Source organism: Oncorhynchus nerka, linkage group LG15 (assembly GCF_034236695.1).
Source record: "Oncorhynchus nerka isolate Pitt River linkage group LG15, Oner_Uvic_2.0, whole genome shotgun sequence".
NCBI classification, from domain to species: Eukaryota; Metazoa; Chordata; class Actinopteri; order Salmoniformes; family Salmonidae; genus Oncorhynchus; species Oncorhynchus nerka.
The window spans coordinates 76,561,832-76,578,569 of NC_088410.1; the positions used below are offsets into that span (position 1 = coordinate 76,561,832).

Here is a 16,738-nt window from a genome sequence, read left to right on the forward strand (position 1 = left end):
TGGTATCATCCTATAACGGTGCCATGTTGAAAGTCACTGATCTCTTCAGTAAGGCCATTCTATTGCCAATGTTAATCTATGAATATTGCATGGCTGTGTGCTCGATGTTATACACCTTACAGCAACGGGTGGGGCTGAAATAGCTAAATCCACTGATTTGAAGGGGTGTCCACATAATTTTGTATATGTTGTGCACTTTCTATCTGGTTTTAGTTGCTTAAGTTTTTACTGAAACTATTTCATATTCACTTTGACAAAATAAACACTTAGACAGCCCACCCAAGACTTTTTATGCAGAAAAAAACCTGGATATTATCAGACTGGCACACATCTGATGTATGTAGTCTTAATCCCTGCTGGTCATGTCAGTCTCGACCCTGTCCGTCCTCCCTCCCGCCATCGCTCAGCTCCGGGGGAATAAGGAGTGCATGGGCCCTTCTCCTCCTCTGATCCTCTGTCATCCCTACATCCTTTCTCCCCTCTCTTTCCTCATCTGTTTACTCCTCCTCTGATCCTCTGACATCCCTACATCCTTTCTCCCCTCTCATTTGACATCCCTACATCCTTTCTCCCTCTCTTTTTCTGTTTACTCCTCCTCTGATCCTCTGACATCCCTACATCCTTTCTCCCCTCTCTTTCCTCATCTGTTTTCTCCTCCTCTGATCCTCTGACATCCCTACATCCTTTCTCCCCTCTCATCTGTTTTCTCCTCCTCTGATCCTCTGACATCCCTACATCCTTTCTCCCCTCTCTTTCCTCTCATCTGTTTTCTCCTCCTCTGATCCTCTGACATCCCTACATCCTTTCTCCCCTCTCTTTCCTCTCATCTGTTTACTCCTCCTCTGATCCTCTGACATCCCTACATCCTTTCTCTCATCTGTTTTTTCTCCTCTGCGGTGGTTGAGATGCTAAGCCATAACAACAGCAGCAGATTGCCTGTGGTGGTGTATTGTCCAATAGTCCCAGCCTAACAAACAGGTGAATGAATGCCTTTAAAGCACCGGAATGGGACTCTGACAAGTCGACACCAACAGGTTAAATTATCTGGGCGAATAATGAGTGAGGCTATAGAGGGCTAGAGCTAGCCTAGCTCTCAGCTATTCTCCTCACAGTGGCTCTGCATGGCCTGCAAATTAATACAACAGATGCTGTCTGCACCACCTCTCCCATCCCTGCAGACTACTGACTGGTACACGCATTCACAGACTAGCTTCAAGTAAATTACCGGGAAGCGTTAGTCAAGTGGGGCTAGAATGAACTATGTCAGCAAATCAGAATGTCTCAAAAGGTAGGTGAGAGAAATGAACACATTAGACTAATGGAGGGATTGGCATCATAATGGCTTCTTCGATGAAAGCTAGAAATCACATCGCCTGGCCTCAAGAAGACAAAAGAAGAATCCAGTGAGAATCTAGTGTTGTGTTGTGGAGCCAGTGAGCTAACCTGCAGTGTTGAGGGACTCACTCCCAGAGATGGGAGAGGAGGTGAGCAGTGCTGCATGCACAGGTCTTAAGGTCCTGAGATCCCCGGGATTGGACCATATACTGTACGTGTGGGCAGGGATATGTACACATTGGCAGGGGGTGCGGTGGGAAAAGAGAAGGGGCCAGATTTCTGCCAATTAGAGGTTCCCTCTGGCAAAAGGTTGTAATTGGTTGTTTGGCCTGATGGTGATGACTGACTGACAGATCTGATGTTTGAAACATCAGACAGACAGACAGACAGGCAGACAGGCAGACAGGCAGACAGACAGGCAGGCAGACAGGCAGACAGACAGGCAGGCAGACAGGCAGACAGGCAGACAGGCAGACAGGCAGAGTGAGCAGAGTGAGCAGAGCACAGAGCAGAGTAATTAAGACAGACCTGCTCGATCCTGCTCTCTGCGGAAGGGGCAGCCGATGTCTTAGCTGACTGATCCACACACACAAACACAACCCCGGAGCAGATCTCAGAATGAGGGGTCTGCCTGGAGAGCCAGGATCTGAGAGAGCAGTGCTGTATGACATGTCATAGAGCCATATATAATGAAAATGTCATATTTGTACTACACATACATGACACTCATATAGGTTCACCACATGTTTTGAAGCAATCTTCTGCTGAGCAGTCCTCTCCTTTCCAGAGTAGTGGCACACGGCTCTTTATTAAAGAAACGGACAGCAGCAGTAGAATGTGCCTTAATAATATCAGCTCTGTCTTCCATCCATCACACAGTGAGGAATGACTCTCTCTAACCATCCCACCCGCACTGCTCTCCGCTCTCTGGTTCAGGGAGCCCCGGTTATATAAAACATTTTGTTTTATTGACCAGCCATACAAAGCAGAGCATTAGGGCTGTAGCGTTGTATATTGGTGGTCATTATTAAAGCAACGTAGGAAGAGGAGGGGAGCAGTTTGTGAGAGCAGAGTGCTCAGCCAATGTCCTTTTCCCTTTCTGAACACTTAGCTTTACACGGCTGATGTTCAGGTCTTTCAGTTCCACAAATTCATCTCCAATGCCAGTTAAGACCACTCTGTATGTCTGTGGAAACAATCCAATTATATGTCTCTGTCAGTGTGAGTCAGGGCTCTTTGTGAAGGTGGGTTCTTAGTAGTAGGTACTGTCTGAGGATTGGAGGGAGAGACCACTCTGGTTCATCTTCTATTCAGATCTTTTGTGAGACAGTTTTTCTAATCATGTGTCAAAAGCCCGGCCCAGAGTTCTCATTAGAACGTTTAACTGACACACAGACAATCTCATCCACATGCATGAACTTATGAGGGTGCCACAGGGTTCAATTCTCGGGATGACTCTTTTCTCTGTATATATCAATGATGTCACTCTCGCTGCTGGTGATTCTCTGATCCACCTCTATGTAGACTACACCATTCTGTACACAGTTGAAGTCAGAAGTTTACATACACCTGAGCCAAATACATTTAGACCCGGACATTTCATCCTAGTAAAAATTCTCTGTTTTAGGTCCGTTAGGATCACCACTTTATTTTAAGAATGTGAAATGTCAGAATAATAGTAGAGAGAATTTATTTATTTCAGCTTTTATTTCTTTCATCACATTCCCAGTGGGTTAGAAGTTTACATACACTCAACTAGTATTTGGTAGCATTGCCTTTAAATTGTTGAACTTGGGTCAAACGTTTCAGGTAGCCTTCCACAAGCTTCCCACAATAAATTGGGTGAATTTTGGCCCATTCCTCCTGACAGGCTGGTGTAACAGACAGGTTTGTAGGCCTCCTTGCTCGCACATGCTTTTTCAGTTCTGCCCACAATTTTTCTATCGGATTGAGGTCAGGGCTTTGTGATGGCCACTCCAATACCTTGACTTTGTTGTCCTTAAGCCATTTTGCCACATATTTGGAAGTATGCTTGGGGTCATTGTCCATTTGGAAGACCCATTTGCGACCAAGCTTTAACTTCCTGACTGATGTCTTGAGATGTTGCTTCAATATATCCACATAATTTTCCTACCTCATGATGCCATCTATTTTGTGAAGTGCACCAGTCCCTCCTGCAGCAAAGCACTCCCACAACATGATGCTGCCACCCCCGTGCTTCACGGTTCGAGATGGTGTTCTTCGGCTTGCAACCCTTTTACCTCCAAACATAACGATGATCATTATGGCCAAACAGTTTTATTTTTGTTTCATCAGACCAGAGGACATTTAAAAAAACAAAAAAACAATCTTTGTCCCCATGTGCAGTTGCAAACCGTAGTCTGGCTTTTTTATGGCGGTATTGGAGCAGTGGCTTCTTCTTGCTGAGTGGCCGTTCAGGTTATGTTGATATAGGACTCGCTTAACTGTGGACATAGATACTTTTGTACCTGTTTCCTCCAGCATCTTCACAATGTCCTTTGCTGTTGTTCTGGGATTGATTTGCACTTTTCGCACCAAAGTAAGTTAATTTATAGGAGACAGAACTCAATCCTGAGCGGAATGACGGCTGCGTTGTCCCATGGTTTTTATACTTCAATACTATTGTTTGTACAGATGAACGTGGTACTTTCAGGCATTTGGAAATTGCTCCCAAGGATGAACCAGACTTGTGGAGGTCTACCATTTTTTTCTGAGGTCTTGGCTGATTTATTTGGATTTTCCCATGATGTCAAGTAAAGAGGCACTGAGTTTGAAGGTAGGCCTTGAAATACATCCACAGGTACACTTCAAAATGACTCAAATTATGTAAATTAAAGGTCTCAACCTTTAAGTCTTTACTTAAGACTCATCTCTTCAGTAAGTCCTATGGTTGAGTGTAGACTGGCCCAGGAGTGTGAAGGTGAACGGAAAGGCTCTGGAGCAACGAACCGCTCTTGCTGTCTCTGCCTGGCCGGTTCCCCTCTCCCCTCCCCACTCTGCCTCTAACCCTATTACAGGGGCTGAGTAACTGGCTTACTGGCACTCTTTCATGCCATCCCTAGGAGGGGTGCATCACTTGAGAGGGTTGAGTCACTGACGGATCTTCCTGTCTGGGTTGGCGCCCCCCCCTTGGGTTGTGCCGTGGCGGAGATCTTTGTGGGCTATACTCGGCCTTGTCTCAGGATGGAAGGTTGGTGGTTGAAGATATCCCTCTAGTGGTGTGGGGGCTGTGCTTTGGCAAAGTGGGTGGGATTATATCCTTCCTGTTTGGCTCTGTCCGGGGGTATCATCGGATGGGGCCACAGTGTCTCCTGACCCCTCCTGTCTCAGCCTCCAGTATTGATGCTGCAGTAGTTTATGTGTCGGGGGGCTAGGGTTAGTTTGTTATATCTGGAATACTTCTCCTGTCTTATCCGGTGTCCTGTGTGAATTGTAGTATGCTCTCTCTAATTGTCTCTTTCTTTCTCTCGGAGGAGGACCTGAGCCCTAGGACCATGCCTCAGGACTACCTGGCATGACGACTCCTTGCTGTCCCCAGTCCACCTGGCTGTGCTGCTGCTCCAGTTTCAAATGTTCTGCCTGCAGATATGCTACCTGTCCCAGACCTGCTGTTTTCAACTCTCTAGAGACAGCAGGAGCGGTAGAGATACTCTTAATGATCGGCTATGAAAAGCCAACTGACATTTACTCCTGAGGTGCTGACTTGCTGCACCCTCGACAACTACTGTGATTATTATTATTTGACCATGCTGGTCATCTATGAACATTTGAACATCTTGGCCATGTTCTGTTATAATCTCCACCCGGCACAGCCAGATGAGGACTGGCCACCACTCATAGCCTGGTTTCTCTCTAGGTTTCTTCCTAGGTTTTGGCCTTTCTAGGGAGTTTTTCCTAGCCACCGTGCCTCTACACCTGCATTGCTTGCAGTTTAGGGTTTTAGAATGGGTTTCTGTACAGCACTTTGAGATATCAGCTGATGTAAGAAGGGCTATACAAATACATTTGATTTGATTTGAATTAGCCTATGAGAAGCTTCTAAAGCCATGACATCATTTTCTGGAATATGCCAAGCTGTTTAAAGGCACAATCAACTTAGTGTATGTAAACTTCTGACCCACTGGAATTTTTATGCAGTGAATTATAAGTGAAATAATCTGTCTGTTAACAATTGTTGGAAAAATTACTTGAGTCATGCACAAAGTAGATGTCCTTGCCAAAACTATAGTTTGTTAACAACAAATTTGTGGAGTGGTTGAAAAACGAGTTTTAATGACTCCAACCTAAGTGTATGTAAACTTCCGACTTCAACTGTACATCTGGCCCTTCTTTGGACACTGTGTTCTAGTAAAACTAAATGCATGCTCTTCAACAGATTGCTGCCCACACCCGCCCGCCCGAGTAGCATCACTACTCTGGACGGTTCTGACTTAGAATATGTGGACAACTACAAATACCTGTCTGGTTAGACTCTAAACTCTCCTTACAGACTCACATTAAGCATCTATAATCTAAAAGGTAATCTAGAATCCGCTTCCTATGGTGCCAAACATACCCTAGTAAAACTGACTATCCTACCGATCCTTGACTTCGGCGATGTCATTTACAAAATAGCCTCCAACACTCTAGTCAGCAAACTGGATGTAGTCTATCACAGTGCCATCCGTTCTGTCACCAAAGCCCCATATACTACCCACCACTGCAACCTGTATGCTCTCGTTGGCTGGCCCTCGCTACATAGTCGTCGCCAAACTCACTGGCTCCAGGTCATCTATAAGTCTTTGCTAGGTAAAGCCCCGCCTTATCTCAGCTCACTGGTCACCATTACAACACCCACCCGTAGCACGCGCTCCAGCAGGTATATTTCACTGGTAATCCCCAAAGCCAACACCCACTTTGGCCACCTTTTCTTCCAGTTCTCTGCTGCCAATGACTGGAACGAATTGCAGAAATCACTGAAGCTGGAGACTCATATCGCCCTCTCTAACTTTAAGCATCAGCTGTCAGAGCAGCTTACCGATCACTGCACCTGTACATAGCCAATCTGTAAATAGCACACCCATCTACCTCATCCCCAGGCAGTTAACTCACTGTTCCTAGGCCGTCATTGAAAATAAGAATTTGTCCTTAACTGACTTGCCTAGTTAAATAAAGGTTAAAAAATATTTTAAAAATATATATATATCGTTTTGTTTTTCTCCTTTGCACCCCAGTATCTCTACTTGCACATTCATCTTCTGCACATCACTCCAGTGTTTATTTGCTAAATTGTAATTATTTCACCACTATGGCCTATTTATTGCCTTACCTCCCTAATCTTCTACATTTGCACACACTGTGCATAGATTTTTCTATTGTGTTATTGACTGAATGTTTGTTTATGTGTAACTCTGTGTTGTGTTTGTCGCACTGCTTTGCTTTATCTTGGCCAGGTCACAGTTGTAAATGAGAACTTGTTTTCAACTGGCCTACCTGGTTAAATAAAGGTGAAATAAAAATATAATAAAATGAACGCACGCACACACACATACATCACAGCTAGGATGGTAGAAATTTTGAAACCACAATTGGATCTCAACGCAACTTTGTGTGATACCTATAAAGTAACAGACATAGACTATAGCGTAGACAGTGTAGTGTCAGAGAGAGAAAAATAAAGAGAGAGAAAGACAGAGAGAGAGACACAGATATTTAAAAAATACACAGAGAGCGAGAGAGTGAGAAAGAGAGAGACAGTGTGACAGAAATGAGACAGTAACACAGAAAGACCCACAGGAGGAACTGAGGAAACCAGCTATATATTCATGAGACTTTCTGACCTGGAACAAGATCTACACTATCTCTCTTTACTGCTCTGGATTTTCTCTCACTCTCCAAATGTCTCTTCCACTAACAATCTCTGCAACCATCTCTCACATTCTTTCGGTATTCATATTATCTCCATTCACCCACTAACTTCCCTGTGTTGCTTCTCTCTATGTTTTCCACATAAACTAGATTCCCATCTCCCCCTCACCTTTCCATGCTTAGTTAAATAAAGGTTCAATGTAAAAAAAAAATATATAAGAAAAAATAACACAAGCCTTGTTTTAGGGCTAACCTTAATTAAACCTACCCATTTTTTGTGTGTGAGTTGTTTGCATGTTTTAGCAACTTCCGGATTCATGACAATGGTGATGGAGAGAAGAGGCGGGAGTAAGAGGCAGGCTTGCCAATTAGAACTCAGATCTCAGCATATCATGAGTCTATGTCTTACCTCCACCTATCAGATCTCAGCATGTCGTGGGTCTATGTCTTACCTCCACCTATCAGATCTCAGCATGTCGTGGGTCTATGTCTTACCTCCACCTATCAGATCTCAGCATGTCGTGGGTCTATGTCTTACCTCCACCTATCAGATCTCAGCATTTCGTGGGTCTATGTCTTACCTCCACCTATCAGATCTCAGCATGTCGTGGGTCTATGTCTTACCTCCACCTATCAGATCTCAGCATGTTGTGGGTCTATGTCTTACCTCCACCTATCAAATCTCAGCATGTTGTGAGGCTATCTTACCTCCGCCTCTCTGCACCAGCATGCTGACCTCACTTCCTTTGGGGCACTTGCTGAGCAGGTCCACCACTTGGTTGTGGCTCATGCTCTGTACGTTCCTCTTGTTCACCTCTACGATAATGTCCCCCTCCTTCAGGCCCCTGCAGCGGGGGTAGTCCACTATCTGTTTGACCCTCTGTCCTCCCCCTGCAGGGCTGTCTGCGATGGTGAACCCAAAGCCTTTGTCTCCCTTCTCCATGTGCACTGTGATCAGCTCCGGCTGCGTCGCTATGGATGACGCCAGCGTCACAGAGTCGCTGAGGTAACCGTGCGAGCTGTTGGACGCCACCTCGGCGGAGGAGGGACTGTGTGGTCTCGACTCCCTCATGCCATTAACGGGGCCCCCAGTATGGCTGCCGTGGCTGGATGGGGAGTCGTAGCTATCCTGGCCATTGACGATGATGGGCTCCTTGTCCACGATGGCCACGGAGGTCACCATGCTGGTGTTGGGGTCGTCTGGGTCAAAAGGAAGGGGGTAGCCGCGGCACAGCTCCAGGTTGACCATGGAGCCAATATGGATGGACTGGAAGACCTTCACCACCTGGGCATGGGTGTAGCCTAGCACGCATGTGTCATTGACACTCACGATCACGTCACCTGAGGGGAAGAGAAGAAGAAATTAATGTCGGATAATTAGCTCCATGTCAAAAACTAGTTGGTGAACACCTCTTAATAGTGACAGGGACGGATAGAGCGGCGGCCCACCTGTCTCCATCTTGCCGTCGAGGGCAGCAGGCCCGTCCAGAACCAGACTCTTGATCTGAAGAAACTCATCAGGCTCGTCGCCCCCGACAACGGTGAAGCCGAACCCCCGGTGGCTCTTCCTCAGTTTGGTGTTGATGAAGGTTCCCTTTAGCTCTGCTGGGTTCCGCGTGAAGAAGGGCTTCCCTCCTGTAAAAAACACACACACACACAAGCCTTACACACCTTTCATAAGAACCCGTTGATCTCATGTGCAGTGCCTACCAAAGAAGGAGGGGCTATCCTACACAGTCTTGGCTCTGGATCAGTGAGGGCTCTGTGAGAGATGTGTTGATGTGACAAGCTCCATGAATCATAAAGAGACTGATTATGATTGATAGATTAATTAGGCTAAGAGGGATTCAAAGAGCTAGGGGGTACCAGCCTGTCTGTGCCTGAGAATGGGGGTAATCCTATGGTAAATCCCCCAGACTGTGCCCCAGCCTCAGCCTGTGAGACTTCTATCCCCTATGGAGAGCTACACTTTTGGGTAGAGAGGGAGAGGGGAGAGAGAGATGGAGAGGGGGAGAGAGAGAGGGAGGGGCAGAGTGTGGATGGGGCAGAGAGAGTGTGAGAGGCAGAGAGAGAGGAGATAGGGGTTGAGGGAGTAAATTGATGAAGGAACAGGAAACACATCCACTGTGTTGCAGAGGGAAATGGACCAATACCCTCATAAAACTAGGATATTAACCTGGCCAGGACTTACGTTTGGGCCCGATGAGGGGCGGCAGTGGGGGTCCAGCCTGGGGATCCCTGTAGGTCTCCTGGTGGTTGGCGGTATAGCTGGCCAGCGGGGCACCAGCCAGGGTGGCGTCCTCTATCCATTCTGGAACAACAAAGGGCATACTTCCTGTCTCTGGTGCCTGTACAGTAACACCGATTCCTTATGGTTCCCCACAATGGGTGGCTAGGAAACTACTGTACTGCATTGAGCCACAATGGCTGCCAATGAAAGTAATACCACGTAATCCAATCTTTGACAGATCTAAATACCAGCCTCACTGTGTAATGTATCAGAGGCTCAAGTCTTCATTAATATTCTCAGTATTAACATTCAATCAATGAAAGAGTAAAAGTCGTCACAGATATTGAGAGTACAGAGATATTGACCTTAAAGGAGGAAAAGTCAGCAAGTAATCAAGTCAGAAGCGTATTTAGCTGAGCCTGCAGAAGGGGGATCAATAGCCTGGTCCCTAGTGGTGTGACCTGCATGTCTAGGGAAAATCTGAGTGACATCGTACATCTAATATAGAAAGAGGTAAACCCAGGGCACACTCGGACTTAAACCACTTGTCCTGAAAAACCCAGAAAGAATTCAAATATAGGGATACATTTACATTGCGGTAAAACACTCTTCAATGTATAATTGTCAAACCCAAACTTACCTAGAACTGCACACTTCCAAAATTATTCACTTAAGCACAAATCCTTCGGAGAGAGAATCAGTGACACTTAAAATATTGCCAAATGAAACCAAAAAGACTTCTCTTCAAGGCCATTAAAATAAATCATAGGTATGCCTTTATGGTTTCTCAATAGCAAATCATAAAGCGCCAGAAGCAGAGTAGAGCAGAGCAGAGCAGCAGGAAAAAGAGATAGATAGGCACGATCACAGACATGAAGAAAGAAAGGAATGACGCCCGGCGGGGCTGGAAACGAACCTCGGATGTAGCGCTCACCTTCTGGTGGCTGCTGTTGCTCGAGCTGCTTCAGCCGCTTAGCCTCCAGTATAGGGTTCTCATATTGGGTCTTCCTGTTAATGTGACTGAGATAGGGAGGGAACAGGGGAGAATGAGACAGGAAGGGAGAGGGATAGAGAAAGATAATTGAGTCAGTGAAAAGTAGAGCATAAGTAAGAACAAGGGGGATAATAAAAGGAAAGAAATTAGATCAAAAAGAGAAAGAAAAAAGAACAGAAGAAAGCCAAGGGGATCAGGCAAGGGATGGAGAAGAAGGGATAAAGAAAGAGAAAGATTGAGTTACAGAGAGGCCGGGATGAAAGAGTGAACACAACACACAGATAGACAAAGTCTCTGGTGGCCTATGCTCCAGGAGCCAAGGGCTCAAGTCACGGAAGTCAAGTCTGGTACAGACAATGCTCTGGTGGATCAGAGGAGACAGAGATGACGAGGCCTGAATATCAACAGCATCACACAATCACTGAGGAGCACTGCTTCAGGAGGTTAACACCACCACCACAACCACCACATACCACAACCCGACAAGGAATTAAAGGAGCAGTACACCGTAAGGAAATTACACTTCAAACAGTATGGAAACATTATGCAATTATGCATTAAACAGGAAACAATAGGAATAATGTATATGGAAAAATCTCAGAAAACAAAACTGGGCATCTGCCTCGAAGGTATTGCTTTGAACAACAGCAAAACATATGCATGTATTGCTATTAATGCACAGCCCCAAGGGTCTCTCACTAGATGAGAAACCCTGTGTCTAAATCATCATGACGGCAACAAAATGGCCTATAATCCACAAAACAGCCTGCATTTGATGTTGTTTTGCAATGTTCCAGGGCACTGCTCAGTGTTAAATGCATTGTAAATGTACAGTACTGTGAGGTCATTTTAAATGGGACAGATGTGTGTGTGTGTGTGTGTGTCACGACTTACTCCACATAGTAAACACCATAGACTGGGTCATCTATTTTCTCCCAGCCTGTTGGCAGCTCTGGAAGAGAGGTAGAGAGAGGAGGGAAACGGCACGTTGTTAGAGATGGTGCTCATTGTTAAGACAGAAGGTCACTGAATACCTTTTCCTACCACACACAGCCTGTCAGTCACTGGGGAGTGAGCAGGACTCCAGAGGCTGTCTGGACCTGGCTCTTGGCTCCTGGCAGGACACGGCTGACATTTAACACATCAGATAGACACTACGGGGGGATTTAACCGATCATGATCAACACCAGACGCTCAGATGGCGAAGAGGAGCTGGCGGTATGTGTGTGTGTGGTGGTCTAAATGTCAACTTTGGTTTAAAAATGTGTCGTTTAAATACGTCACGTGAAGATATATTTTCTTATTGTTCATGGCAGTAAGGGAATCTGATGTACAACGTTGACATCGCTGATGTAGGCGTGGTGTGTATATAATGGTATTCAATGTTGTCCTTGATTGTTTTATCACTGTCCGTCGCATGGCATTATAGAACTTCACGAACTCGATCATGTATTTATTCACCGCGGTCAAATTCATTAATGATGAGTTGTGTGAGAGGATGTTTTTAATTTTGTGTGTAACCAGGGACACTCGCATGTATATCTTCCATGACATCGATGCTGAGACTGAACGCCATAAATGGCCTGACAACACGGCCATAAAATGAGACCAATTAAATCAGAACTTTTTAGATAGAAACATGCATTAGTCATCTGTGAAGGCTGCTACATTGATACAGTCTAAGTATGTCTCAGTACGGCAGAGCAACTCATTATCTCTCCATACAGAGTAGTGTGATTAAAACAGCAGAGATGGAGTTAGCTAGCTACTGTACCAATGGCTATAGGGAAACGCCAGAGTGCTGTAATTGGTTACAAACAGATGTGTATAACTGAGTCCTCCGCTGTACAGTATCAGTCCTGCATCTCATTAGCCTCAGCCTATTACCTCAGCCTATATTCTGACGAGTGGTGTACACTTTCCCTCCACCAGCTTTAGAGGATTTGGAGTCAAGGTGTTAAGCCGGGAGAGGGGGGGTGTTATGGTTGGAACATCCACAATACAGGGACTAGGCTTTAATATTGTCCGATGTTCTAAAGGGGAACATTATACTTTGAGCCAGCAGCACATCACTCACTGTAAATTAGAATCACTCTGTATTTCACACCAGAGTGTCTGTATTTCTTTTTTTAATGTACTTTATTTATAGATTTTCAGATTTGAGAACAAAAAGAAAAACAGTACAACAAACCCAACCCCTCATTCACCCACCCACCCATACAGCCATCCCACCCATCCAATCCCATCCACCCACCCACCCACCAGTGGCAGTATTTCTAAAGGAGATCCTGCCTGTGTGTTATTATTGCTGGGTGCCAGAGCCATCACGTCACTGCTGGGCTTGCTGATACTGAGTGGGTGTAGTGGGATGAATCTGACACTTCAAAAAGAGCTCCCCTCTCCACGCTCCCCGGATGACCCCCACGCACACTCCAGCTCAAGGGTGACTAAGGTGACAAATTGTCGATTAAGCTTTTTGCATCTCATTCTGTCTTCCTGACTATTTGATTGCTCCTGAGCGAGGAGCTGCACTACAGGGGCCATACGTCTGCAGTCCTATACACAACTGGAGTAATTGCCTTTCATAATCAATACGTATTGACTGTGTTCATCCAATCTGAGCAATGGTATTAACAATGGCTGCTCCTACCTTGGTTGCTGTTCACCACATGGAGGAGGCTAAACACTGGTCTAGGATCAGTTCACCCTCACTTATCTCAGACCTAACCTTAAACCAGGGGTGTTTTCATGTCTCCCTAGCAATTAATTGATATCACTGATTGACCTGGTAATGCACACTCCTGGCTTCTCAGGTATAATTCAATCTCTGATTAATAGAAAATAACAAACATCCTCAAATACTGATGACATTGGAGGATTGTGACTATTCACCCAAGTATTCCCCACTGAAATAGAATAGTGGGTAGTAGTTTTCTGAGCCCATCTCAGAGCCATGGCTGTTTAATAACCTCTAGTCACTACCCATCCCGCATGCGGGAGCGTAATCATCGACTGACGCTAATTAGCATAACGCAACGGACATAAATATTCCTAGAAAATATTCCTATTCATGAAAATTACAAATGAAATATATTGAGACACAGCTTAGCCTTTTGTTAATCACCCTGTCATCTCAGATTTTCAAAATATGCTTTATAGCCAAAGCTAGACAAGCATTTGTGTAAGTTTATCGATAGCCTAGCATAGCATTTTGTCCAGCTAGCAGCAGGTAACTTGGTCACGGAAATCAGAAAAGCAATCAAATTAAATCGTTTACCTTTGATGAGCTTCGGATGTTTTCACTCACGAGACTCCCAGTTAGATAGTAAATGTTCATTTTTTCCAAAAATATTATTTTTGTAGGCGAAATAGCTCCGTTTGTTCTTCACGTTTGGCTGAGAAATCGCCAGGAAATTGCAGTCACGAAAACGCCGAAAAATATTCCAAATTAGCTCCATAATATCGACAGAAACATGGCAAACGTTGTTTATAATCAATCCTCAAGGTGTTTTTCAAATATCTATTCGATAATATATCCGCCGGGACAATTCGTTTTTCAGAAGGACTGATTGGAATAATGGCTACCTCTGTATTTTACGCGAGAGTCACTCTGGGAGCTATCAGGTGACCACTTACACAATGTATCCGCTTACGGATATTCTTCAACATAAATGCGTAAAACTACGTCACAATGCTGTAGACACCTTGGGGAATACGGAGAAAAAGTAATCTGGTTGATAGCCCATTCCCTGCTCCATAGGGACGCATTGGAACGCAGAGCTTTCAAAAGATGAGTCACTTCCGGATTGGATTTTTCTCAGGCTTTCGCCTGCAACATCAGTTCTGTTATACTCACAGACAATATTTTTACAGTTTTGGAAACTTTAGAGTGTTTTCTATCCTAAGCTGTCAATTATATGCATATTCTAGCATCTTGTCCTAACAAAATATCCCGTTTACTATGGGAACGTTATTTTTCCAAAAATGAAAATACTGCCCCCTAGTCACAAAATGAAAGCCCCCATCTGGCTCCAGAGACTGATGCACCAGCAGACAGTGGTGGGTAAAGTGCTCTTTGCTAGCCCCGTTTGCTAGCCCAGTTTACTAGCCCAGTTTACTAGCCCAGTTTACTAGCCCAGTTATAATATGAGCCCCAGTGGATTGAATGATGGGGCTTGAGGGTGAGAGGTCCATTTGACGAGAGGCCCATTAGGAAATTATCATCAGGTCAACGTGCCTTTCGTCAATAGTTCTCTCTTTAATAGGGCACGCTGGCTCGCGGGCGTGTGGGTTAACCCTGCAAGAACTGCCCACTCAGCAGACACAAGCCAGCAAGCTCGCACACACACACACATGCAAGCACACACAGACAATATATTATAATATATTATTAACCATTTGATTATAATGTTTACCCCCTCTAGGCAGAAAGGGAGAGATGTTATAAGCCGTAAGAAGCCAGGGTGACATTGTCACTGAAGCAGTTCAGGAAGCATGTTATACAGTAGCCAGGTTTCCCAGAAGACACAGCAGGGGGAGGGGAGAAAAGAAAGAGGCCTACCTAGCTCACTGTCCAGCTCTTCTGTGTGTACCCCTTCTTCTCCAGGAGAAAGCCATCAGGCCAGGAGAGAGAGAGTGGAGGACCAAGTGTGGGGGGTGAAGAGACAGGGGGGAAAAAAGGAGAGAGAGCAGGGAAGAGAAAGAGAAAGAGCACCAGAGGGTTAGATATTGATTTTGATTCCAAGCCTCAAGCAAGCTAAGGGAGCAGCAAAATTTGGCTCCATATATTGTAAAAACATAATGTGTCTGGAATGGTTTGCTCCCGAGTTGTGCAGAAGTCTAAAGAACTGCACCTCAGTGCTAGAGGTGTCACTACAGACACTGGTTAGATTCCAGGCTGTATCACAACCGGCCGCGATTGGGAGTCCCATCGGGTGGCGCGCAATTGGCCCAGACGCGTCCGGGTTAGGGTTTGGTCGGGGTAGGCCATCATTGTAAATAAGAATTTGTTCTTAACTGACTTGCCTAGTTACATAAAATGCTAAATAAAAAATCAAATAAATAATAAGCTAAATCCAAGCTAAATCTATACTAAAATCACTTCATGCATCTTGCCAATATCTGTCATATCTTTATATTAGCCACGGTCTGTAACATAACGTTAAACACACTTCCTACTTTGCCATTGGGTGACACTGTTTCATACTTACTAAAGCTCTCGAAAAACCAGCTCCAGAAATCAATAGGTGCATTAATGTGAAATAAATGTGTCATACCAGAGAGACAGACATACATTATAATACTGAACATTTTAGGTTGGGGCGGGTGAAAACAGCTGCCACTAAATATGAATCATAGTTCATGCACCATATGCTTGACAACATGAATAATCTCTCCATCTATCCTGTGTCCTCATGCAACAGTTTGAGAGGACAGAACTAATAGGAGCCATCTCATCAACAGAAGTACCTCAGAACACATGTAGAGGACACATGGTGGGGGAGAGGAGGGGAGAGAGAGAGAGAGAGAGATAGGAGGGAACAGAGAGGAGGGGAGATAGAGATGGGGAGACAAGAGTCGGGGAGAGGAGGGGAGGGGAGAGAGAGGAAGGAGGAGGGGAGAGAGATGACAGGAGAGAGAGGAAGGAGAGGAGGGAGTGGAGGGGAGAGAGAGGAAGGAGAGAGAGCCAGATGAAGTGCTAGTGTTTTGAGTGGGTGGGTGGGCTTGTATTTGCTCCTCTACAGTTCAAGGTACATATTTTATTGATGCTAGATGATGCAAATAACCCAGTCAGTCCTTCAGGCTGCCAGGGCGTCTTGCTCAGACGTTACTGCAGGCAGGCAGCACACGAGAGACCAGAATATTACTCTCTGTCTCATCTCATCTCACACTATGGTGGCTCGAGTGTGCCATCTGCAGGCCACTCATGGAATCACAGATGTGACAGACAAGCATCTGATTTCACACACACACAGAGCCTGTGGTGGACGTACCATCATCTTCACATTCTTCCAGAGGTTTGGGAGGCTTGTCCAGGCAGCGTGGGTCGATCCAGGAAGTGGTTTTTGTGTTGTGGCTATAGATAGACACACATGACAGAATCACAGACAGAAACATTGTTCTGACTGGGAAGGCATCAAACACTCACTGTCTGAAAAACACCCTCACTTCCATGGCTAAATATGATACACACTGTGAAGTAATCAGACTCAGTGTTAAAGGCAAGTGTCAAAGGTAGAAAGTGGCACAATATTTTATTGAGAAAATTTTTATTTAAATACTATTATGGATGTTGGGTATAGGAGCCATGT

At 45.2% G+C, this 16,738-nt stretch overlaps 1 protein-coding gene across 9 annotated transcripts in view; it reads right to left on the reverse strand.

Annotated features, from left to right (window-relative positions):
- LOC115143320 (membrane-associated guanylate kinase, WW and PDZ domain-containing protein 1-like) overlaps positions 1 to 16,738 on the reverse strand; it is a 226,486-nt gene that overhangs the window by 46,430 nt on the left and 163,318 nt on the right. For 6 of the 9 annotated variants that reach the window (XM_029683603.2, XM_029683604.2, XM_029683606.2 and 3 more), the window contains exons 6-12: positions 16,421 to 16,503; positions 14,989 to 15,024; positions 11,322 to 11,379; positions 10,350 to 10,453; positions 9,395 to 9,514; positions 8,653 to 8,838; positions 7,912 to 8,544 (exon numbers count right to left, since the gene is read on the reverse strand). In XM_029683603.2, the coding sequence (XP_029539463.2) occupies positions 7,912 to 8,544; positions 8,653 to 8,838; positions 9,395 to 9,514; positions 10,350 to 10,453; positions 11,322 to 11,379; positions 14,989 to 15,024; positions 16,421 to 16,503 (1,220 nt within the window). The remainder of the gene's footprint in view (positions 1 to 7,911; positions 8,545 to 8,652; positions 8,839 to 9,394; positions 9,515 to 10,349; positions 10,454 to 11,321; positions 11,380 to 14,988; positions 15,025 to 16,420; positions 16,504 to 16,738) is intronic. The other 3 variants (XM_029683605.2, XM_029683610.2, XM_029683607.2) reach the window with 2 other exon arrangements.